The 25,686-nt window shown below is 44.6% G+C and overlaps 1 protein-coding gene across 1 annotated transcript in view; it reads left to right on the top strand.

The window, feature by feature from the left end:
* The first annotated feature begins 210 nt into the window (after positions 1 to 210).
* The window catches only part of C2CD2 (C2 calcium dependent domain containing 2), a 37,784-nt gene continuing 12,308 nt past the window's right edge, over positions 211 to 25,686 (top strand). The window contains exons 1-11 of the mRNA XM_031612472.2: positions 211 to 590; positions 1,932 to 2,030; positions 10,969 to 11,088; positions 11,503 to 11,604; positions 15,435 to 15,557; positions 15,822 to 15,942; positions 18,606 to 18,714; positions 21,835 to 21,896; positions 23,953 to 24,092; positions 24,339 to 24,510; positions 25,269 to 25,382. Coding sequence (XP_031468332.2) covers positions 297 to 590; positions 1,932 to 2,030; positions 10,969 to 11,088; positions 11,503 to 11,604; positions 15,435 to 15,557; positions 15,822 to 15,942; positions 18,606 to 18,714; positions 21,835 to 21,896; positions 23,953 to 24,092; positions 24,339 to 24,510; positions 25,269 to 25,382 — 1,456 coding nt within the window. The 5' untranslated portion in view covers positions 211 to 296. The remainder of the gene's footprint in view (positions 591 to 1,931; positions 2,031 to 10,968; positions 11,089 to 11,502; positions 11,605 to 15,434; positions 15,558 to 15,821; positions 15,943 to 18,605; positions 18,715 to 21,834; positions 21,897 to 23,952; positions 24,093 to 24,338; positions 24,511 to 25,268; positions 25,383 to 25,686) is intronic.

The raw sequence follows: 25,686 nt of genomic DNA, 5'->3' as shown, positions 1-25,686 counted from the left end.
CGCCGAGCAAACAAGCACTTGCCGTCAGGTCTGCCCGCCCGCTCCGCTTCCGCACCCCGACATCCGCGGGCAGGCACCGGGCAGGTGAAGCCGTTCCCTGCGGCGCGGCGCGACGCCAGCTCCGGCCCGGGCCCCTGCCTCCCCGTCCGCCCGGCGGCGGCGTGGGCGGGGGCTGAGCTCGGCGGGGGCGGCGCGGCGCTGGGGCGCGTCCCCGTGCTGCCCGCCGGACGCGGCTGCCGGCTGGGCCCTGCGCGGGCTGCGGCTGCCGGAGCGGGGGGCTCCCATTATGGTCAGCCATGGCGTGGCCGGCGGGCGGGCTGGCCGAGCTGCGCTGGTACGCGCTGGTCGCCCTCTTCGTGGCCGCGTTGGCCACGCTGGCCGTTTACCTGGTGCAGTACGCGCTGCTGGCCCTGCGGCGGAGGAGGGGGAAGCGGCGGCGACCCCCCCAGCAGCCCCCGGCGGCGCCGCGGGACGAGCTGCTGGAGGAGGGCGGCTCGGCGCTGGCCTGGGCGCTGTCGCTGGGCAGCTGGCGGCGGCAGTGGCGGCGGGCCTGGGTGGCGGCGCTGCGCGGCGAGGCGGCGGCGCGGGCGGTGAGTGCGGGGCCGCAGGTGAGGCGGCGGCGGGGAGGGGGCGGAGAACGGCGTGGGAGCGGGCCGTGGGCGGCGTGCTGCGGGCGGCGTGCTGCTGCCCCTCGGGGCGTCCGTGTGGGGGGAGCGCTGTGTGTGCCTCTCTAAGTCTGATAGAGCCGGTGGCTCCGGAGAGGAGGCTGGGGCAGGAGGAAGAGCCGGGCAGCGTGTGTGTGAGAGATAAGGACAGCGGCGCAGCCCGGCTCGCAACCAACGCTGGCTGCGGGCGGCCCGTGTCCCGGTCTGAGCGCTGGCCCGGCACACGCCCCGCCGCAGCCGCTCCTCGCCGCGAGCTCACAGCGTGGCACCGCGCTCCTCTCAAGGCGGCGTCAGGTCCCGGCCCGCAGCCCGAACGGCAGCGCCCGGCGTGCGGTCGCTGGTGGCTCTGGCAGCCTCACCTCGCCGCGCAAACTGCTGTGCGCCCCGAGCGGCTGTCAGCGCTGCCCGTGTCCCCTCACTCGTTCCCCACCTCGTCCAGCTGAGTGTTGGGGATTTGGTAGTTTTGGCATGGCCTGACGCAGCTGTGTGCCTAACGCGCTTTGTGTCCGCACAGCCCTGAAGGCCAGCCGTGTCCTGGGCTGCATCCAAAGAAGCATGGCCAGAAGGGCGAGGGAGGTGATCCTGCCCTTTTATTCTGTGCTGGTGAGACCTCAGCTGGAGCACTGCGTCCAGATGGAGAGTCCTCAGTACAGGAGAGACATGGAGCTGTTGGAGTGTGTCCAGAGGAGGGCCACAAAAATGATCCGAGGGATGGGACACCTCCCCTGTTGAAGACAGGCTGAGAGAGCTGGGGCTGTTCAACCTGGAGAAGAGAAGACTTGGGGAGAACAGAGAGTGGCCTTTCTGTATCTAAAGGGGAGCTGTAAGAAAGAAGAGACCAGACTCTTCAGCAGAGTCTGCTTGTGACAGGACAAGGGGAAATAGTTTCAGACTGAAAGAGGGGAGATTTAGGTTGGACATAAGGAAAAAGATTTGTACAGTGTGAGTGGTGAGGTGCTGGCACAGGTTACCCAAAGAGGCAGTGGATGTCCCATCCCTGGAGACACTCAAGGTCAGGCTGGATGGGGCTCTGAGCAACCTGATGTAGCTGTAGGTGTCTGTGTTCATTGGAAGGGTAATTAAATCACACAGCCTTTATGCGACCCTTCCAACTCATACAATTCTATGTGTTCTGTGGAGGCTGAGGTACCACTGGGTCTAGGTGTGAGTCCTAAGTGCAGGTTTTCAGGCTCTCCTTTGTATTTTTATCCCTCATCTCCAGGGGGTAGGTTCACCACCTGACAGTGTTCCTCTTTTCCTCTCTAGGACTCACAGCTGCTGACATTTGAGGAAGATGACCCAGCAGAACCACTTGAGCTCACAGTTAAACAAGTTGTTAGCGTGGTGAAGTCTGTTCAAGAGAAGGTAAACTTCATCTTTATTGTGCTTCAGGGTACTTTTAGTAGGAAATGCCAATTTTGTTTGAGTGTCAGTTGGAGTTTTATTCTTCAGTACCTAAGTTAGTGAAGGTTGGTTTCAGTCTGCCTCCAAGGGACCTCTTTGCATTGGTTCACTTCTTGAGCAAGCCACGACAAAGCACTGCAAGGTTTCTGCCAAATGAACAACAGCCAGGGCTGCACCGAGCTGTTAGAAACGCTTCCATGTCCTCCTGCTGCCATTGCGGTTCCCAGTCCTGTTGTTGAAGTTGGTTGGAGATTCATGCAGCAGGAAATGCCCTGGGGCTGAAAGACCTGCCTGCTGTGCTGTGGCTGAGGCAGGCCTGCTTCCTGGCTCCCAGCCACACAGGGTCAGTGTGGCAGATGCTAAGTATTCCAGGTGACTCCTGAGGAGGACTTGTCTTGTGGTTCCTCTCCCACCTCCACAGCACACATTGGGAAGTGCCCATGGTGAGTATGGGCAGTATTAGAACATGATGGAATGTAGCTCTTACATCAGTGTACAAGTGCACTAAGAGGAAAGGAGTGTGTGTGTGTTGATAGCTCCTTTATTTCCATCTTGTTTTCAGTAACTATTAGCCAATGACTGTTAGCTCAGCTTCAGGCCCCTGAATCAATTGAACCCATTATTTTTCTTCTAATTCTCCTTCTTTACATTAGTTTGCTTGTCTCATTTAGATGTTAAGTAGCTCTGCTATGATTCCTTTGAAAATTATGCATGCTTATCTGTCTGATACCCAACTTATGGTCACACCCTGATTGGTGGCAGCTGGGGATTGCCAACATGTAAAGCTCTTTGTGCACTTGTTCTCCAGCCACAGTTCTGTTTTTTCTTTTTTTTTTTTTTTTTTCCCAACGTTTCCCTTTCATACTAATGCTCCCTGCCCCAGTGGCTGTCTCCTGCCCATGGAGGCTGGTGCTGCTGTGGCAAAGCTGTGATAAAACGGGCAGCAGGAGCTGGGCAGCACCAGCAGTGGTGTGGCTGGGCTCTTGCTCTCCTCTATTGGGGGCTTTGTGTCCTGGCACCCTCCCTCCTGCCTTGTCTGACCTTGGGTTGAGCCATTTCAGTATGTTAATCAAGCTGTTAGCATTGCAGCCAGCAATCTGATGTGTTTTTGCAGCAGCTTAAAGCAATATAAGCACATTTAAAAACGTATTGGATTAAGAGAGTTTTGCTTACATAATTGGGTGGTTCTGAATTCCCCCAAAACCTGTTTCCATAATCTTGTGCACAGCTGTTGGGAAATATTCTCTGAATAATTCCTATTCCTTCAGTTAAGGTACAGCTGAATAATTTATTTCTATTTCAGTATGTAATAACCTCAGAGTGGCACTCTGGTGCATACCCGCCTCCAAATGCCCCAGGAGTTCTCTCATAGGCTCACTGTTTTGCTTACATAGTCCTCGGGTAATACTGAATATCTGAAGTGTTTCATATTTTTCTTTTTTTTGCCCTTCAAACCCTTAATCTGTGCAAGTATTTCCAAAAAAAGCAAAATGAAACTGAAATCTCCCTTATCAGCTTGTCTGGACACAATCTTCTCATGCATGTTAACCCTACCCACGGCAAGGGGGTTGGAGCTAGATCATCTTTAATGTCCCTTCCAACCCAAACCATTCTGTGATCCTATGTTGGTGGCTTACTATTGGTGCATCTGGCTCTGGATGTGGCTAGTGACTATATGCTGCTTGCTTACCAATCTTACAGCATCCCTTAGAGCTTGGCACATGCCTGGGCCATTGTCTGACATGGGACTGTTGTCTTGCAACTGGTTTGGCTTGCTTCTTCACTTGTGATCAGGGTGGCGAGTGTATGGGGACCCTGCTCAGCAGCCAAGGGAGATTTATTGCACTTTGCTTCAAATAAGTTTTTTTAAGACTTTATATTGGAGAGGTTGTGTGGTTATCAAAGGAAACAGGGAATTTAGGGTGAGGGATGAAAATAGCAGTAAATGTTGGAAGGACATGGTTAGTGGTTGTGGTGGTGATGGGTTGGTGACTGGACTAGATGATCATAGTGGTCTTTTCCAACATTAATGATTCTATGGAGCGTAACACTTTAATGCAGGTGGGTGCGTGCTTATGGAGCCCTGTGGTACTTGTCCTTTGTGGAACAGTCTGTGCTCCTATGCACTGCATGGTGCTGGGAGCAGCCTCATGCCTGGCACACACCCACACCAAGCTGACAGCAGATTGTCAACCTGCTGTAATTCTCCATTGCTGCTGACAGCCTTGTTTGTGACCAGGACACATGCTGACACATGTGGCCCTTAGGTGTGTACAGCTGTGCTTGTGCTGAAGGAGCTGGAGGCTGTAAAAACGGCATGCATTCCACAGCACGCCAATGCAGACACGGTAGGGGAGCTGCTGGGTGTGAGCTTGGCAGGTGGCACTGCCTTCACAACAGAACTGCTCTGTTGGGAAGGTGGCATCACACTGCCCCTGGGCAGAGCCTCTGCTTGGTTTGTAGTCTTCGCTCCAGGTTTGGGTCAGAGCCTAAATACGTAGAATGGAGCAGGCTGTTTTCATTGTGTGGGGCTGACTGTTCTGTTTCAATAAAGTAAACATTCGCAATATTCTCAGCTATTTCTGCCAACCTTTCCGTTACCAGAATCTATTTCCAGAAGCTTTGAACTTCCCAGCAGCAATAAAAGGCAACAGAGGAGATGATTCTCTTGTTGGGAGCTTGGCACAGAGGGTTTTGGACAGAGCAAACTTGTCTGTTTCCCGACTGTTAAACTGCAGAAGTCCCCCCCTTCCTCCTGCTTCGTGCTTAAACAAAGAGGGGAAGAAGCCCTCTGAGTGCCCACAGTTTGCTTTTCCTTTGATAAGCAGTAGTAAAGAGCTGCTGCACAAGGAGTGGCTGTCCTGCAGCACAACAGGCAAGAGCAGATAGTAGAGCTTTTGTGTCACTTTTCCTATTGTGGGGCAAATGGTGGAACAGAAGGAGGGCAGCTTTGTGGCCTTATGCAAGGTCTCATTTTGAGACAGGCTGTGCACTATGCCCAAAAAGACACTCATTCAGCTGTGTATCTTTGCTGCTTTGTTCCCATCCAGCATCACTCTGGGGTGCAGAGCCTCCCAGCTCCCCTCTTTTCAAAGCCCATGAGGGCAGTGTGGTGCAGTGGCTGCTTTCCTCTCCAGGAAAGTCTGCTTTCTCATCCTGAATGCTGCGGCATTAACTGGGATTCATCCCCAGTTATGTACGTGTGTTTATCTCTGATTGTTTGTGGTGGACTGCACTACCCTGACCATCACGTGCAGTCTGTATTGTTCTTTAACTCCTTTTGCTTGGGAAGCTGTCCCAGGGATTTGCTGCTCTAATGATTGTATTGTTTGTGTTTTTTTTTTCACAATCCTAAGTGGAATCATGGCCCACGCAGCTTTTTCATTTATTTATATTTTTTTCTTCCTGTACTAGCATGATCCTTTATCTTGAATGTATTCACTTTTTCCCTCAGCACTTGCTGTCCATGGGTATATCACAAGGGAGTTACATTTCCTTCCAGTCTTTGTTTGGCTGAGCTAAAGAAGTTGTTCCTCAGGTCTCCTTTCTCAGTGCAGCCTTGCCTGTCCCTCATGTGTATCCATCTCTGCAGCTGCTCCAGTTGGATTCATTCTTGAACGTGATACTGAAGTGGCAACAGTGCTACAGTAAAGTCTCACAGTATGTTGAGATATCTGCCTCTCGGTGCTTTTGGCAGTTCTCTTTCAATGCTTTTAAGGATGTTTTCCTGTATGACCTGCTGCAGGGAACCTGTTTTAGCAAGGGGCCAGTCTAGGTGGTCTCCAGAGGTCCCTTCCAACCCCTACAACACTGTGATTCTGGCCTGCCTCTCCTTTGACTGCTTCACACTGTTGTTGACTTCATGCTTGCAGGTCATGGCTTTTTCTTAGAGATATACTGCTCCTATAAGGGGAGTTTTTCTTAATTCTTGCATGTACGCTTTGTAATTAGAGTTGCATTTCTTTCCTACTCTTCAAGGTTTTCAGCTTTCTTTCCTTGCTTTCCTTCAGACCTTCTACTGTTGAATTATGGAAATTGGTGTCCCAATTAAAATAGGCAAGACAACATAGCTGATCTAACCTATTTTGAAACTGAGTATTTTGTCAAAGGGAGGCATCTGTGCTGGAATTTGTTTGCTTCAGTGCTGATAATTACTGGTTTGGGCCCTGTCGGACAGCCTGCTGCAGGTGTGCATGGTCCTTCTTCAGGCATTAGTCCCATTCACCAGCCTGGTTCAGGTGTTAGCAGTAACCCAGTGTCCACAGTGGCACTACATGCAAACTGGCAGACCTCTTGCATTTTACTGTCTTCGTTTGTTTCTGTCTCTTCATCTGTGCTGAATAAACTCTTTGCAAAGACTTGTGTGTTAGTGAGGCCGAAGTACCAAGTCTTGTTCTGCTACTTGCTTTCCCCCTTCTTACATATAGGTACTGCTTCTTGTCCTCCCACCATCTGATACTTATGTGGCTTGGTAGACTCACTGAAAATTCTCCCTCTCCTGTCTGATTGTATTCCCTGATAGTTGCTTTTTTTAATCCTTCTTTTTTCTCTACTTCTTTGAATTTGCACGTCTATCAGTCGCAAAAGAATGACTGAAATCACTTAGTATATCTGGTTTTGTTTTTCTTCTGTTGCTTATGCGGGTAGCTCCTTTTTCTGTGCACCCATTCCATCACCCTGCCTTCACCCCAGTGCTTATTATCATTTTGAAGAACTGCCCTGAATTTGTCTCATTATATTTGCAGGCACGCTTGTTTTCATGCAAGCTTCTAAAAATCTTCAAGAGTGCCTGGGTTAGATGTTGCCTTTTCTCCTCTTCCCTTCTCAATATTGGCTGTGTCACGTAGCAAACTACTTGGGTCGAAAGGGAGCTGTATAGGAGCTACAGAAAGCCCCTTAAGAAGCCAGTCAGTAGGCTCAGGTTGCCAAAGCAGGTGGTATAATTCTTTTGAGTAGCTGAGTGTAATGATTGTGAAGAGACAGAAGTTTCTGACTGGAAAGTTTTCTCATGGAGAGATTGTACATTAAGCATACAAACTTATTCACGTGGACATTGACATGAGAAACTTCCTGTGCCAGAAAAGAACCTTCTCTTTCTCACAGTAGTACTTCAGGGGAAAAAAAAAAATTGTGGAGCTTCCAAATCTTATAGCATCCTGATCCCTTCAGCTGAGGTTAAGGCAGCTTTTACTCTGTGGCTGCTTCATGGTATTGTATTTGTATTAATTTTTTATTACTTACATGCTTCTGATATATATTTTGCAACCTCAGGTAACTTTCTCCTTCTGGAAACAAAATGCAGTAAAGCTGATTTCTGTCCAAAAAGCGATTGAGCTGATAATGCTGGGAGATTTCCATACCCATGTGATACAGTCTGGCTTGAGGAAGGTGGAGGACTTCCTCTGTTAGACTCTAAGAACTTCCTTCTAAAATCACAGCCATTCAGCATTCCCTTTACCACAGAAGGGACTGCTGTCCTGCATAGAGAAATGGGGGAGAAAGTCTGATGTGGAGGAGTAACAGGAAGGCTGTGCATAAAGAAAAGTTGTTTTACATTATGGGTGGTGAGGCATTGGCACAGGTTGCCCACAAAGGTGGTGGATGCCCCATCCCTGCAGACATTCAAGGTCAGGCTGAAGGGGGCTCTGAGTAACCTGATGTAGCTGTAGGTGTCCCTGTTCATTGCAAGGGGGTTGTATCAGATGGTCTTTAAGGGTCCCTTCCAAATCAAATGATTATGTGAGAGCATGAATCTGTGTGGTGCTACTTCCAAAAGTGAAACGTCTTAATCCTGTGTGACAAGCAGAGGTATTCTGATTCTTCTTGAACTGAAGTAGCTTTGCTGCCACTTCAGGGAGGAGAGCAAAAGTTTCAGTTCTGTCCAGAGGAACTGTGAAATCAAGATATAGAGAGGGAGGGCAGAGCAAGGGGACAGGTCTTCAACAGCTGTGAGGACACATGTCCAGACACTTCAGTTTCTTAGGAAAATATCTCTGTCTTTCTCCAACTATAATACTTTTCCAGTCGTATTCTTTTCTGAAGTTTACCTGGCACAGCATGTTTCGTTTTGTTTTTTTAGGATAACTGTACAGACAGTTTTAGAGAAAGGTCTGAGAACTTCTGCAGTGTATAAGATCCCAAGGGTGCACACTCTTGCTGGTGACAGGGTGCCTGTGAATGGGGAGATACTGTAGGGAGAAAGCGCCTCGGTCTTGCTGCTGGAAGAGTCCTGGTGTTGTACTGCTGCTGCTTCACTTCACTATTTCTGCTCATGTAGAAGCTTGTAGTTTGTCTAGCTACAAGATAGCAGAGTGACATCTTGGTCTAGTATTAAATGTGGAGGTTGGTGGCCCTGCCTGTGGCAGGGGGGTTGGAGATTCATGATTCTTGAGGTCCCTCCCAACCCTGGCCATTCTGTGATTCTGTGACATCTAAACTCTCTGGGAGTCCACTTAGCCAGCAACAGCTGCTGTGTGGTGGTACAAAGTGCTTCATTTTGGAAGAAAGCTTGTCACAGAAACTATAGGTTTTCTAGCCTCCATTGAAAACGAAAGGTTTGATGATGAGGTGTCTCTTGCATGGAGTATTGGGAAAGAGAGACTAAGAAGATAAATGAAGTCGAAGGGCAGCTTACCAGTCCAGGTGCATCTATTTTCTCGTGAATGTTTGTCCTTTCTCAGCCAGAAAAGGGTGTTTCACTTGACATTCTCCTCTCCTGCTAGCAAATGCATTTTGTCTCTAATTAGAGCTTCACAGGATATGAATGAGCTTGGGTTTGTCGATGACTGCTCTTCACCTGCTCTGAGACAAAGAATCAGAGGAAGCAGGTTGGATAGGGCTGTGGGGGAAGAGGAGCCCAGCACAGGAAGCTTCAGTGTTTTTCTTCATGTTACTGTTTGGGGAGGGGCACACAAATGGCCTACGTATTTCTGCAGAGGTCTATCAGAAGCATCTGCTGCATTTCTAAAGGAACGTCACTTTAGAAGAAAAGTGGAAGTTGCAGACTCTCTGTTTCCATCTTTTACTTGAAAATAAACTCATCCTGAGGAAAAGAGTAGTGCGTGAATGTATCTGCCAACCCTCCTGCCAGGCTTGTGTTGTTTGTTTGTTTTTAAAGCAATAATTGCCTGTTTACGTGGCAACCCTGCCTCTTTGGCCTCCTGAAATTCCAGACGTGTGGCTCTGCATCACATGTGCAGCCAGTCCAACTTGTTCCAAATCCATGCATGGATCAGATGCATATGGGTGGTAAAGCACTGTGCTTAGGATATGCAGGTGTCGGTGTTTTTTGTATCACACCTGTCTTCTTCCCTCTTTTTGAACTCAAAAAGATGAAAGAAACTGTCTACTTCTGCTGTACTTAAGGAAAAGCCACATCAATCCATTCTCTTTGTTAATAAATTGTATTCTGTATTTTGACTCAATTACAAGTAAAATGAGCAGTCAAGCTTTTTAACTTAAGTTAGTCATTAACTAACTTCTGTTGTGTCCTAATTGTGGCTGCTTATGTTGATTATGTGGGATTAAGGAACATAAATCAACTTAGAGGGAATTTAGCTTTTGGGAAAGAGGTGAGGAAGGCAGACTTGTCCACCTCCCAACTGTGGTTTGCAAAAGACACACCTTCTGCAACTCTTGTTGCTCACAGGTGTGGTTGGGTTTGTTATTTGTCATGTCCACTCCATCTACTTGCTCCTTTGTAATTTCTGCCTTCACAGAAGTGCTCTGAAGCCCTCTGGTGCTGCTTACAGTGTGTAGAGTCCTGGGAGATGGACTGTATTTAAGGAGAGAATGATAAGGATCTTTCAGAGGGTACCTGACTCATGTTGAAGCCTTCAGCTTCCAATCCTGTGTGCATAAGTGAAGCAATAAGTGCACAAATATAATTTACTAGCATTTGCACAGAGTTTCTGTCAAACAGATCTTGCAGCAAATGATTTGTCTATGCATTGCATTAACATGGTTAACTTTGCCTGAGTCCATCTATGGAATGTTTAACTCACCTTTCCAGTGGTGGAGCTGTGGGGATGCTAACCATGGGGGAGCAGCAATGAGCAGGTGTCTTCAACCAGCAAAGCTGTTAGCAAAGCATCTCTCTTTGGCTTAATGCGTGATTTGTGGCTTCTGTACTTGGGCCTTTTCTCTGCTGCCAGGTGCTTTCTGCACCTTCTTTGGTTTTTGAACAGCTCCGCAACCTCAGTTGGCTTGTGAGGGGAGGGAGGAGAAAAATGCTCTGTGTTTGTAAACTCAATGTGATAACGAGTTAAATTGCTGCTTATAAAATTGAGGGTGTGTACTTAAGTAAGCATATAGCAGTCAAGTAGCAAATGAGCTTGTCCCACACATTTAGCTTCACCACCAAACTTTAGTGCTCTCCTGGGTTTGGTCAAAGACTTGAATAAACTTTAAGTCTTCTGCCTGTCACCACCCCCAGTGGAATTACTCAATATTCTTACCAGAAGCAGCAGCCTTATGCCAAAGTTTCTCATTTGTAGAATACCACTAAAACAAATGTTGTACAGTTCATTTTTACAAGCCAAATGTTTGGTAAAACCAGCTATCCTGTGATAGGATGCTTGGTTTGTAGCAGGAGAAGAAGGAGAGAAAACTTAATTATATCCAGTCACACAAAAAATTCTTGGAAATCACCAGTATTACCAAGTATTAACCTCTGTGTCCAGAAGTGTAGCTGAAGTGCAGGTTTTAGAACTGAGCATGCAGAAGGAAGTGTAGGGGGTTAATGAAACTGACTGGAAATCTCCCATGTGCAGAATATAGCATAATTCTAGTAGCTTGAAGTCCTTCATTTTTCTTAGTTCCCTTCTTGCCTTCACCAAACATTCTACTGAAGACTGAATTGTTCTTCTCTTCCTTTTTTCCTCCCCTTTAATTTCTTCAGGTGGTTTCTTGTAATGTTGTGGGAGACTCTGTTACGTTTATTATCAGCATCTCAAGTTCTTCACCCACAGCTGCAGGAAGTCAGTCGTACAGAGTGAAACTGTCTCCGCTTCACTTGCAGGTAAAGCCTCTTAAGTATTATTCTCTCTTTTTTCTTTTGTTTCATCTCACCCTACAGCTCAGCTTAAAGGCCTGAAAGGTGGTGTCAGGTTTTCACTCCCTATTTGCAGAAATGCATACAAGCTTGTGTTAATTCTAGTAAAGCACTTAATAATGTTACAGTTCTATCTTCTGCTTTAGGAAGACTGTGGATAAATAAATAAATCTTTTTAATAGTCTGCCCCAATGTGTAGAACAGCAGTACCCTTTTTGACTGGCATGCACTTTCACTTGGTATTTCGTTTGCTTTCTTACACTGTTGCTTGGATATATACCAACTCAGAAACTGTTGTTTTTCCTTTGGCAAGCGTTAGTGACTTAAAATTTCCTTGCAGGATATCAGAACACACTCCAATAACTGCTTTCCTATCCACAGCTTCACCTCTATGTGAAAGACAAAGGGGATGATGTCAAAGTGGAGTGGCTCCTCGTTAATGTCGATGAGACCAACTTTGAAATCCAGCCAACAGTGCAGGAGGTCAGTCAGTAAGTTTTACTTGTCATAGTGAAAGTTCAAATGTAAGGATACAGTTCAGACTGGGAGAAGACTTCTGCTGCTGCTCCCCCCATAGGCACTCTTATCCCTCTGCTCAAGGAATCAGAAAGCATTTCTCCAGTGCAAAACCCAATGCAGTGCATTAGATTAGCAGTAACAGTAGCTAGAGCTAAGATATTGGATGATGCTGGAACAACAGAAGCAAAAATGCCTGTTCCTTTCTGCTGACTGCATTTAGCAGTGGAATCAGGCAGTTATTTATTGGCAATGGTATCTTAAACTGCTTCAGTGAAACTTGCCATGGCTCATCCATCAAAATCCTGCATCTCTGAAGTCGAAGAGCAACTCTCAAGATTACTGAAGCATTAAAGATAAATCTGTATTTGACAGACAAGTGACCTGGCAAATATTTTTGACCAAATTCAAAGATGTGAAAAATGTCTGTTACTAAAAGCCTTCAGAGCACTTCTAATATAATGAAAAAGTTGTGATTATGTTCCCATCAAAGTCATTTACCCTGCCTTAACTTAATTAGTTTTGAAATCTGATAGCCCTCATTCAGAAACAGCTCTGAAAAAACACAAATTTAAGGAAATAAGTTATTTAGAAATATAGATTCTGAAGATCTCCAATGAGGAGACTCCATAGCCTCTCTAGGCAGTCTGTGCCAGAGCTCCATCACAATAAGTAATTTTTTCCTCATGTTTGTTTGGAACTGCCTGTTTCAGTTTATGACTTTTGCCTCTCATCTTTTTGCTGAGCACCACTGAGAAGCATCTGGCCCCATCCTCTTGCCAGCATGTTGATCAGATCCTCTGAGCCTTCTCTTCTCCAGGCTGAACGGCCCCAGCTCCCTTAGCCTTTCCTCGTAGGAGAGATGCACCAGTTCCTTCATCATTTTAGTAGCCCTTTGCTGGACTCTCTGTATCCCTCTTGTGCTGGGAAGCCCAGAACTGGAGCCAGTATTCCAGGTGGGGCTTCATCAGGGTAGAGTAGAGGGAAAGAATCACATCCCTTGGCCTCCTGGCAATGCTTTTTCTAATTCACCCCAGGATACCATTGCCCTTCTTGGTCACAAGGGTTTATCACTGGCTTGTGGTCAGCTTGTCCAGCAGGTCCTTCTCTGCAGAGAGCCTTCCCAGAAGCTCAGCCTTCAGTACTGGCTGTGATGATAAAGCTTCTACTGAAGACTCATAGTTGAGTGACCTAGAATCATAAAAATTTATTACCACAGCTTTTGTACACAAAAATGTTAAGCTCATAACTAAAGACAGGCAAGTCTTTTGAAGTGTGTTTTAATGCTTTAATTAAAATGTAATATAATATTAATGTGCATGCAACTGACCTGCACGTGTTGGAGCAGCGTGCTGATTGTCTACTTACTGAACAAGCAGTGAGTGTTCACTGACACGTGCAAATGAGTCTGGCACTGTCTCAGGCCTTCAAAGCCTGTTTTTTGAAACGCCCAATGACAAAGCAGTTGAAACCTCCTGTGCTTTGCCTGTGATTTTAAAATGAGCCTGTTAAGTTTTTACTACTTAAGGGCTTCTTTTTCACTTTGAAGTTTGTGTTAGCATTCCAAGGAGTGGGGAGGTGACAAACAGAGCTGTTTAATGGATAAAACAAGGAGCAACCTACCCCTGGGTAATTCCTTCAGCTCTTAAACTTTTAACATCAGCTTTTGTGTCCTAGTTTGTAGTTCTTTTTTTCTCCTTTGGAGGAGATATTTTATATACGAATTGAGATCTTTAATTGTTGATGGTTATCATTGCAGTAGTTCTGTCATCAGTCGAACAAGGGGGTATAATAACCTATTTTCTGTTGATGAAAAACATCAGAAAACATCTACCAATAGAAGCCAATGACAGCTGTTGCTGCTGTTATTACAAAACAACTAATACCAGTTTTTGGTTGGTGGCAGGGTGAGGGTTGGCTGGAATTTTGCAAATTGGCATCATTCTTCATCCAACAGTGTGTAGGTAAGGGCAGGGGAAGGAAATCACCCCCAAAACAGTGAGAATAACCAACAATTTATCTGCATATTTAAGTATCTCAGGAAAAGTAAGCTACTGAAACAAGTATATTTTCAGTATTTTTAAAAGCAAAAGCTTTGGAAGCTGCAGGAATGTGCCTCTGCCTCTTTAGCAGTTGCACTGGGGACCACAGTGTGAACAAAGCAAAGTTGCTGAGGAATTAGCCAGTATTGTTGCAGGTTTTCATCAGTAGCTGCATATCATCAAGGGGTGGGTGCAAAAGGATTTTTGTATGCAGCATTCCTGGGATTCTTATGAAACACTTGGGCTGTTTCTGTAACACTTGAGGAATCGGAAAGGGGTGTTGCTCCAAATTGCTTTGACCTGCTGCACAAGCTTCAAGCATCCCTGTGGGAGTGCAGAAATGACTTCATGTGCATTAAAAGAGGACTAAGGGTTGCAAGTGAAAGAAAGGTAGTGGGCTCTGCATGCTCAGGGGTATGGCTCCAGCAGAGGAGGGTGATGCAGAATGTCCACTCTGCTGTGTTCACAGGGCTGTAGCTTGATACTTGAGCTGCTGCAGTCCTGTGGGTCTGCTTAAGCTGATGGGAATGCTGGAAGCTGATGCTGCGCAGCCTAAGCATTATCAAGATAATCTGCAGGAATTAGGCCTTCAGTTCCCTGCCTGATCTTCCTGCTGGTACAAACTGTGTGTCCTTGTCACCAGTGTACCTTGTCTTCTGCATCTGGGCCTGCTTTGTTGGCACTGGTTGCTGGAGGCCTGCTCTCATCTGACAGCAGCATGTGGAGAAGTACTTCTTTTTCTGCTTCGTATATTTATTGCACTTGCCTAGATATTCAGTATCTGTAAGTCAGTTCCCTTCATTTTAAAGCCTTGTTCTGTAACGCTGAAATTTCTCATTTATAGTTAGAAAGAATGGATGAGTCCTCTGTCATTCAAGTCAATCTTTTCCTTAGAAAACAAATCTCATGGAGATTTCTCCTGGGCTGCTTCCACAGCAAAGGTAGCGCCAAACTGCCCTTTCTTGACATCTTCATTTGAAGATTCATTCCTGTGTAGATAACAGAGCAAAGGAAAGCTTTCCAGCAGCGTGACACAAGGAACATGGGGGTGGGTTGAATGGTTCACTCTCTTCAGATGCCTTACGGTTATTCCTGTGAAGCCACATGGAAGCAAGATATGTGACAAGTTCTGATGTTCCAGAGAGGAAGCATACAAGCAGGCAGTGTGTAATACAGATGCCCACAGGGTTTTTGAGTAGGCAAACAGGAGTCAGTCCCTCGGAGTGGCATGACTGTCCATCCATTCTGTGCACTTCTCAGCAAGGCTGAAGACCTCCAAGAGATGCTGTAATGACTCTTCAGTGCAGCAGAGGATTAGCACATTCTCAGCTGTCGCAGGCTGGCAGAATTCCCATTGAATCAGTGGAACAGTGCCTATCTGCTTATCTGGAGACCTGATCTGCTCTCTCAGCAGAGTGCAAAGCAGTTCAGCAACTTTAAAACAGCACCATTAAAGTGTTAGTGAAACACTTAGTTTTGTAGCTAAGAGTTCTGCCTTCCTGACTCTGAAGAACAGCATGCAGCTTTGTTAGTGTACTTTTTTAGTTTTTCTTTAGTGCGTAATGTAGAAATGCAAGTAATTATTTGCACGATCTCCTAGTACATTTTGTTGCTGGCAGCATAAACTGTTTCTCTCTGACAAAAGTAATTGGCAGTTGCTTTGGCAGTTTGGATATGCCAGGTTAACTTTTTTTTTTTTGCCTTAACTTGTAGTCTCCTGAATTTTGAGCAGCTTGATTGTTGGTTTCCTTTTAGGAGCAGGGAGAAGGGACTTGTGCAATATCTGAAACGCTCAGAGATGTTTTGAAGAACCTCTTTAGCTCAGTTACTCCATCTGTAGTGTTGAGTACGAGGCCTACAGACATAAAGGAGGTTCAGGTAAGTCCTATTCCTACCTGGATCTTTTGAGAAGTCTCCTTTGTAGTGTTTTTATTACCTGTTTAAGACCCAGAAACCAGTATGTTTAACACCACTCAGTGATCAGAACTTGCTTTAAAACAACGCAGCCTTTGGCTGTGAAGGTTTTCTGATTATAACTCCCATTTGTGGATGTTTCTCCACATCACATCTACTTCCTAATATTAATGTGACAGAAGTTAAGCATTTGTGTATGCTCCATCCCTCTTGTTTTCCTTTTCCCAGAATGTACAGAACACGAGCGCTATCCCTCAGGGCACCAGTCCGCCTAAACCTCCAAGGGCTCATGAACTGAAACTGCTGGTAAAGAACATCACAGTAAACCTCACTGATCACAGTGCTGCAGGTAGCGTAGCCCAAAGGGTGCCACTTGTTTTCAAGTAGGATGTTGGGGTTTTTTTCTTTTTTTTTTTTTTAATTCAGCTGAAATCATTAGGAAGTTCTAATCTACAAGCTTGGCTCAGAACACGATGCACAAAATTGCTGTTCTCCCAGAAACAAGCTTAGTCATGCTTGTACAAAACTGTGAATGTTTTGGTTTATTTAATCATTTAGACATCTTGATTTTCCTGGAAACAAACCCATAGTGTTTGAAAACAAACTGAAATGAGCATATTTCTGAAGTTGATTGTTTATTCTCTAGAGTTTGTTTTATTTTAGAAGTTATCACTTTGAGTGATATAACAACTTGGATTGGGCTCAGAACCAAATCTCCATTGACTGTTAGCAGTGGCATTGCTCTGGTTCAGCGTTGCCCTACTTTAAAAGCTGCTTTCCCTTATCTGGGGGCAATTTTCTGATTTATCTGTAACTCTCCTCCTTTATGTAAGCTCTCCTCAGAGGGTTTTGTTGTTTTATCCCTAGTAGAGCACCTCTGTGGGTAAGGGAATGTATACCTCTTACAGATGGAGGATAAAGCCAAAAGGAACACACAGCCTGGTGAAGCTGCACTGCTGGTTTAGGAAAGAAGCACCAAACCTGTCTGACAAGCATTCAGACTTCTTCAAGTGCAAACTTGCTTGCATCATTGCTTGAGGCATGAGTGAGCATATTTTGGATTGCGTCAGAGAAAATACAAATTTAAATCCCTGTGACTTACAGTTGCTAGCAATTCTGGAACCATCCTTTCAGTGGAAGCTTCTAGCTGCTAAAATGGGCAAAGCACTGGTTTTGGATAACTATATTCTGCTTGCTTTACTCTTTTTCAGTTAGATGTAGTAAATTGCTGCCCCAGACTGTTGCATAGTGCTGCTTTACTCATCCTGACTGAAGTATTTCCCCTAAAACTTTCTGCAGACTGTTTTTATACATATATATGCGCTTGTGTGTGTGTATATATATTTTATATATATATATGTGTATGTATTTACATATATATATATATATATGTATGTATGTTATAGCATACATATATATTATAGCAGTTCTGGAACTCTTGGCAGTGAAATGTTGTCTATAAATAGGACTGTACTGGAAACTGTAGACTGCAGCAGGAAAACTCATTGAGAATTCATTGCTACTCTACAATTTCATAGTGCAAACAAAGCTTTTCAGAAGAGCTGCCGTTAACAGTCATGAGATGAGATGCCTTTATAAGCACAGGATGCGTACAGCAGAGGGTTTGCCTTATGGGAAGCCCTTTTGTACCCTCCCTCAAAGTGTGAGGAAGAGGGAACTATTAATGCTATCTCCTTTGGAAACCCAGATACAGAGATCCTGAAACCACCACTTGCTTTTCTAACAGGAGGTGGAAGAAATTTTGCTTGTTCCCTAGCAACTCCTGGGGTGTAAATGATTTGAAACTGAGTATAAGAAATAAAGCCTTATAGCGGTGTTCAGTTCATCACTGTAAATCCAGTGGAAATAGTGGCACAATTGGGCAGATGCTGGCTTTTGGACAGAGCTTGCTGCCTTTTTGTTCCCTTCCCTTTTCCTGATCTTGTCTTGTACCAATAGTTAACCATCCCATTGCAGCTCCAAGCCTCCCTTATGGTGTGCACTGTTGTAGGCTTATGTGCCAACAGAGTGGGCCGGGGGCTGGAGAGGGTTGTCTATCCTGACCATTGAGCTCAAGCATGGTTTGACAGCATAGTCTATAGAAGCCTGAGCTTTCCTATGAGTCTAGCTGGTGAGCAACCAGCAGCAGAACTGGACTCTGCCTATTTTTGTTTGCTTCCTTAGTTTGTGCATGTTATCACAGGTAGTCTTGGATTGGTGCTATGTAGCTCACAGCATGTTAGCTAGGGCAGAAGAGATTCCTGCTGTTAAAGAAAGAATTGTTAGCTGCGAGCACCAGAAGAAGAGCTGTTGGAATGCTGTGTTGCACTGTCAATCCCCGGGTGGCTCCAGTGCAGGGCTATATGCATGTTTCAACAGGGCCTGTGGGGGCATATGGCTGCTTTGACAACAAACCACCTGGGCCTCATTAACTCAGGCTCATAGCATTGGGAAAGCAGCTAAACTGCTTACTGCAGGGTTAGCTTGGATCTCTATAAGCTGTGTGTCCGTAGTGCTTTGTCTCCTCTGATAACCTTTCCAGGCCCAAGCTGTTTCTGTGCACGAGATAGGGCTCCTTCACAGCCCACATACACCACCAGAGGACAACTGTGAGTTGGTGATAACAAATATAAGCCTGGATTCTTCTGGAGAACTGGAGGCAGCATGTCTGTTGTTGGCTGTGCACAAAGTCAACAGTGAACTTTTTGCTGCTGTACTTGCTGTTTCAGAACCCCAAAATGAAATGATTTCTATTGCTGTGGAAGAAATAGACAATTAAATGTTTGCAGAGTGACAGGTTGTGCAATTTGCATTTGGAGTAGTGATATAATTATTATGCTAATTAGTCACAAGTGGAGGGGAGCAATTTATTCTATGGGTGGGTGAGAAAGTGTTTTCAAATAGTTTATTCAAAAGAGCAGTATGTAAGGAAAGAGGTTCTTCACTTTCATTTGAATAAGTGTGTCTCCCTGTGATGGAAGATTAACAGCTTTCTTTTTGTTGTTCTCACAGGCAGCACAAACCTTGTGTGCATAGCTCAGCTGAATGACCCTATGCAGAAGTTCTCCAGCTCTGTAGCCAAAAATGCTGCAAATCCCTTTTGGAAGGAAGAGTTTGTCTTGTGAGTAACTCACCTACTGAGAATGTTTTGTAGTAAAGCAACTTCTTTCTTTTTTAACCAGCACCGTGTGAGATTTCAGCAGGACGATGTTTTGAAACATGGTTTGTCAGGTGGCCTCAGAAAAATCTGGAGCTGGTGGAGATTTTGGGGTATCTAATTACCCTTTGCGTGGATATGAGATCAAACAGGCCTCTAGATCTTTTTCCATGATAGGTATCTGATTTCAGTTTATGACAGCAGTAACCGGCATAATAAATTACCCTGTACTTTAAGTCAGTGCCAAAAATTGCTAGCAAGGTTTTGAAGTCACTTTACCTTGAAAACTGTATTTGAAAAAGTCCAGTGTCTAACCCTCCCTTCCTCCAAATGGGAAATGTGAATGTGCAACTAAGTTGACCATCTAAAAGAGTGATGGCTATTGTAAAAAGCACAGTGTAAAACTAAATAGGTTTTTCTTTTCTGTAGAACAAAAATGGCAATTTGAGGCAACCTACACAGTATTGTGTGATTTTCACAGCTTCTGTAAATGAGGTCAGAAGTGAGCTGTTCTTAAAGTGTTTTCATTTCCACTTCCTAGTGGCAGAGCAGAAAACATCAGGTAGGTTCTGTGTTGTATGAGGAAGGAATAGGGGGAGCAATTAATGATGTGGTCAGAGGTGCATTTCTCAACTGACTTTTGACACACACACACACAGGCAGAAGCAGCTTCCCAGGAAAATGGGGCAGTGCTGCTGCCATGCAACATGCTGCAGGTGCTATATTTTTTCCTGCTACTGGCTTAGTAATATGAGAGGCACTTGGTTCATAGTAGTTCTCATTGTAGCTTTCCAGTCCCTTCTCAGTTCCATTTGTGGAATCATCTACATTGGAAAAGACCTTCAAGATCATCAAGACAAAGTCCATCTGTTTTTTGTGACATTTTTCTTCACTGTCTAGTCACAGCCTGGCATCCACTTCTTCTCTTTGTAAAGCAGAAACTCGGCTTGCAAGGAACTGAGTGAGTGTTCAGACCTGTGTCTGTCAGTGCCGAGTGCCCCTCCTTGGAACCACTGAAGGCCAGGCTGGATGGGGCTGTGAGCAACCTGGGCTATGGGAGGTGGCCCTGCCTATAGCAGGGGTTGGAACTAGATGATCTTAAAGGTCCCTTCCAACCCAAACCACTCTATGGTTCTATGATTCTATGAGTGCTGCCTTTATTGAGGAGTGGTGTGTGTGCTTCTGTGTGTTTCTCCTCAGCTCCAAGGGGCAGGGAGTGTGCAGTGCACAAATCTTCTCCTGCCTCCCCATTGCAGACAACTGGTCTGTGCCCATGCCTTCTATAGGATTGTGCTCCACGGAAGCAGGAGAATTGAGGGAAGAAGCAACAGTTTGCTTGATGTAAATTTCATCAGAAGCTGGACAGGATGTGGAAAACTCTGGACCTCTCAGTAGTGTGTGTAGGGATGGAGATGAGAAGTGACCATAGTCAGAACAGAAAACATGATGATGTAGAACAACACTGAGAAGTCCTATGTTTCTCTGCATTCTGATGGAGAAATACATTCTGTGTCTCATCCTGCTGGCAACTGGACAACCAGCTAGGAAACTCTTCCTCGAGACATGAATGGCTCAAGACATTTTGTCTTTTAATGTCTGGTTTTAGTTGGAGGAGCTCCAGCTTTTGTGGGAAGCCACAGAGCAGGCAGCGTTCTTATGTGACGGTGCACTGTGTTGCTATTGCAGCTTAGCAATTAAAGTCATGTGATTTCTTCTCTGCAGAAAGACAAACAATGCACTAGTGTAGCAGCTTTCTTTTCTGAGCATCTCAAAATATTTCATCCCTTGTGTACGTGAACCACTTCCACCATCTATTGGTGGAGCAGCACCAATGCTGTTGCAGAGCAGACACATACCCAGCACTTTTGGACAGGAAGTTCATGAGAATGAGCCCCTTTTGAACTGAAAGTGCAGAAGGAGGGTAGGCAGGATATGATTAAGTGGACTGGAATTTAGCCTAGACACTAGGGATAATGCTGGGTTTTCCACTGTGTTGGCTGTTATTCAGAAGTACATGAGGTGAGCTTGGGAACTTTGAAAGACAAGTGGTCAGGATTTGTCTGCATACTTTCTTTCAAGTCCATTCCTTCCTGCCTTTTTTAGAATTAAGAAATGAAAATATCTGTCACTCTGAAGAGCAGTGTACTGACTGCTGTGTCAGGCTTTGCTTTAGTTTAGCTTTGCAGGAAGAGCGGCAATAGGCAGCCTCAAGGTGCATGCTTGCAAGTTTTGGAGGTGTAAGATGGGGAATTATAATGGTAGAACAAAGATTTAAACTTGCTGCAGAGATAATGTCCCAGAGCATCTGATGGAAGTGGAGCATCTGCAGCCAAAATAACACCATCCTGAAAAGGATACATGGAAAAACGCACAAGTTGAACTGGAAGATTTCTCAGTAGATACCAGCTTACTTCACTGGAGAGAAGGCTTTGTACCTGTCTGGTACATCTTACGGACTACTACAAATGCCAGTAATTCTGCTAATAGTGCACATAAGTTTGTCACAGAGAAATTAGTTCTTATTTTGCAGCATCCTTGAGTCTTATTTTGAAAAAGTCATACTGACCCTTCTGATTTGAGCCTGTGACTGTTTGCTTGCTTCTCTCCTGCCTCGCAGGGCACTCTCCTGCTTGGACAAAACTCTGAGCAGCTCTGAATAGGCAGTCGATTGGATCTGTTCCAGCATCTTAACTTAAAAATTTCAACAATGTTCACTGTTGATCCTGCCAAGGAAGAAATGGCTTCTTAGTGCTGCTGTTAGCAGTCAGACTAGGGGACCAACATCACCCTGAAAGGCAGTGTTTGCAAACTGCTGGGGAGAAGAAAAGCCTCTGAAATATTTAGGCTTTTGAAATGAGAGCTGGGGGAGAGCCAAACTGTGGTTTTCTGGCTGAGATTCCTCTAGTTGCTCTCACAGGTCAAAAAGAAGCTATTCACCCTGGCAAGTCAGCCAAATGAGGTTGTGCTTTTTGTGTGATGAGGGAAGCAGTGGGGCTGGGGACCAGAGCTGGACAGGGAAAACCTACGTGGGAATGAAGACCCACCTGCATGCACAGACCTAACACACTTTTGTTTATTTTACAGTGAACTAAGTGCCAAATCAAAAACACTGCTACTGCAAATAGCAGAAGATGGAAAGTTGGATAGTAAGTATTTAAACTGAAATATTTGGCGTGATCACCTCATGAATATTGCTAGATGGTGACATGAGTCCTCTTTCAGTTCTGCAGTATAGCAGTATAAGATCATATTCCGTTCCCAAACCTGTTGAAGTTTAGTTGTCTGATGCTGCCTTGTCCTGGTTGTCCCATTGGGTATGTCTTCGGAACGGCCCTGCAAGGGCGAACAGCAGAAGGAGATCATCTGAGAATAGCCAGCTAAGCATATATGAAACAGGCAGTTTGGGGAAAATGCATTAGCTCAGTTTGTGTTTTAAAACTCTGTAAGTCTGTCCTCAAATTTAGCTCTTAGTGTTGAAATTCATAGAAAACTATGAAGTTCTTGAGCGACAGTGGTTTGTTCGCCTGGTTCATCCGCTGCCTATGTACTTTGTTAGTTCTACCAGTAAGCCTGGACAGAAGAGAAATACACTGTTAGAGTCTCTGACTTCCTCAAAGTTAAGGTTACAAAGAAACCTTAAGTCAGCCTTTGCTTTGGGGGTTGTCAGCAGTTGTGGAGAACTCCTTTGGCCTTTTAAACTTCTAACGGATCATGTGAGTACTGTTGCTATGCTTTCCCTGTCTTTGAGGGGAATCATGTTTTTTAATCCTAAATTCTTCCTTCCCAAGCCCTATAGTCTGCCTAGCAATTACCAGCTATAAAGCCACTTAAGTCTGGTTACATCGGATTAAATATAAAACATGAGGAATATAATATTTTTAATAATTGATTCTGTTGCAGTTTGCAGTTAGCCTTCAGTGGCAAAGAAAATCCTGCCACTGAACTATTGCATTTTGGTTATTTGGAGAATTACTGCCTCGCTGGTGTGAGGATAACAGATAGACAGGCTTTGAGGCCAAGGAGCACATTAAGCTGTTTGCATAAGCTTTGTAAACTTACTCCAAATACTTCACTACCTGGGCTTTATTGAAGTGATGCCACTTCATAAATCATGGTCTGATTTTTGGGTGGTCCTGTGTTAAGCCAGGATTTGGACTCAGTGATCCTTGGCCCCTTTCAACTTGGGATATTCTATGATTCTATGAAATTCTTCTCATCTGTACTTATCCTTTTGCTGATGAGTTTTGCTTTAGCTGGAAGTAGTAACTTTATTTCACCTCTTGGTTCCATTTGCTTTTTCCTTTTTATGCCAGATTTCAGATATAAAGAAATCAGAAAACAAAAGTTTGATTATATGAAGGATTAGGAAGTAAAGTGTAGGCAAATACTAAAAAATAATTTCTCCAGGGATGCTGCTTTTCTATTTAAAAAAAAAAAAAAAAGGAGAGGAGAGGAGAGATATGAGACCCATGTGCAGTCAGCACATGCATGTTGTTTCTTACATAAACTCTGTTCCTGCCAATTCTCAATCACCTTTCATAACATGTCTTTCAAACAGTACCAGCAGCATTCCAGCTGTTCTCCAAAAAATTTAAATGGAAAACTCAAAGTAGGATCACATTAGTGATGGGAGAGCTGAGTAATGTGAATATAATGTAGAACTGTATTTGCATTTGTATTTTGCAGAATATTGGGATTTAATCCCTGAAATCCTGCAGTAATTTTGCTAGTAGTTTGCTTCAGTCTAAGGTAGCTTACATTAGACATTAGGTAAGGAGAGGAACAAGAGAACCACTCAGCTTGCACTAAAGATCAAATAAAGAAGGGATATTCTTAATGATGGTCCAGTTTACCAGGAACCCAGGGAGTATTCTCTGAAAAGACACAATTAACCAATTAAGGAGATAGTACAAGAATATAGTTGTAATATTTCTAGGTATTTTTCTTTTCCTTTAAGCATTTGGCATATATAGAGGAAAAAGTGGCTGGAAATAGTGGCAAGTAAGTAGGGTTTCACCTCCATTCTTTCCTGTTGCTCAGTATTTGGGCCAGGCTGAGGAATAGTGGTAAAATGGAAAGAAGGCTCTGACCACTGCCATGTTTCTGCCCTTGCTGCCCCATGGTGTATAACCAGGTATTGTAATTAGCTGCTGTTGTTCTTTTGCTGCCTTTGTGTTTTCTCAGCCTTTTTATTTCTTCTAGGTTCTTCATCCGCAAGGGCAATTGTACCTCTAGACTTGTTCAGGAAGCAGCCTTCTGGCCACCAAAGCTTTGCACTGAGCAGCAGGGCCAGTGACGGTAGCCCAGAGCTGAGGCCTGGGCTAGGATCAATTGCTGCAGAGGTATGGCATAGGAATGTTCTTATGGTGGATCCTTTAGTTCTGGACATCCTTGTGAGTACTCATCTGTGAGTTCACAGTGCAGTGTGTGGCCTTGTTTCCGTGTTACATTCATAATTTATGATAACACATCATGCTGTATTTGTATGTATCAAAAGCTTTAGCTGGCCCTTGAATGTTAATAAAAATGTTAAAGCAGCACTAGTTAGAAATACTAACACCCTTGAAATATTTTTTTTGTCTTCCTAGTTCTTGTTTATTGAACCTAGCGAGTTAAAGACTTGGCAAGCTTCTTCTCCAGTGCCAAGCACTAAGGTAGAAAAGGATCGAACTGTGATGCCCTGTGGGACTGTGGTCACTACTGTAACTGCTGTGAAAACCAAACCTCGACTAGAAGGGAGGTCATCCCCATTGAGCACAGGTGAGGAAGTCTGCTTTGTTCTGTGTACACTCTTACTGTTGTCTGTGGGGGGGCAAGAGAAGCTGGTGGAAGGAGGAACAGAGATGGATGGAGAGGTATCATCCAGATTTCTGAGGCATTGATGGTGGTGTTGTTTTGGATTCTTCAAAATCATGTTTTTAATTTTCATGAAACCTTGTTGCTACAAGAGGAATGGCCCATGTTATCTTTTGTACGCATATTTAAATTTCATGCTGGAGTGCCAGTGCTGAACAGCTTGGTTTGAGTGGGTGTTTTTCCACATGACAGAAGTATCAAACACATGAGTGCTTGCTGATGGCAGTCTTGTGCTGTGCCTTCTAACCTCAATGTGTATTATAATCTCAGATGAGGATGAGTGTCATCCTGTGGCAATCTTTTCAGTGTACCTTTCTGGAATAGACTGATTCTTCTTGGGATAAGCATGAGAGTAAAACCTCTTCAGTCTTTGTGTGCAGTCTCACAAAGAGCTGTGTTCTTTCAAGCTCTCGATGCTGATCTTTTACTGAAGCATATATTGTCTAATATATTACAGGAGATGTTTAAAAATAATGACTTCCTGTGTTTCGCAGGTCCTTTGGGGTCACGTTACCACAGAGAGCATGCCCTGAGAATTTCTATAAACAACTTTCTCAAACATTTATGATTTGAACAGCCTTTTAAATTGATTCAACAAATTCTTGTTATTTTCATAGTAAGTGTCTTAAATAGTTCAAATAACAAAGAAGCTTGGTTTTCAGGTTCTCCTTTGAAAACTCCAGTCAAAGTCAAAGTGATTGAAAAGGATTTTTCTGTTCAAGCTCTCCATTCTCACGGTGCTCCAGTCAGCAAAAATTTATCATCTTCAGATACAGGTAATAGAACCTTTTGAAGCTTCAAATCAGAAAACATCTCTCTAGACTGCGCATGGGATTAATGTAACCCTGCTAAAATAGCAGCAAACCTGCTACTGGCTTTCAACAGGCACTGAGATGTTTATGTTAGCAAGTACTGTGGTTAGGGGTATAGCAGTCTTGCAATAGAAATCTGTTTTTAACTGGTGATTAGAATAACTAATTTTGAAAAAGCAACAATGAGCTGTGGTTTGGAAAGGGGGGGTGACTGTGGAAAAGCCAGGCTGACTTTCCTCTTGCTTTTGAAAGAAAAACTTCTCCCTTG

This window comes from Phasianus colchicus, chromosome 1, assembly GCF_987193195.1.
Source record: "Phasianus colchicus chromosome 1, bPhaCol1.hap1.1, whole genome shotgun sequence".
In the NCBI taxonomy this organism is placed as follows: domain Eukaryota; kingdom Metazoa; phylum Chordata; class Aves; order Galliformes; family Phasianidae; genus Phasianus; species Phasianus colchicus.
The sequence above is the reverse complement of the archived record's forward strand: the minus strand, read 5'-3'. Positions and strand labels throughout refer to the sequence as shown.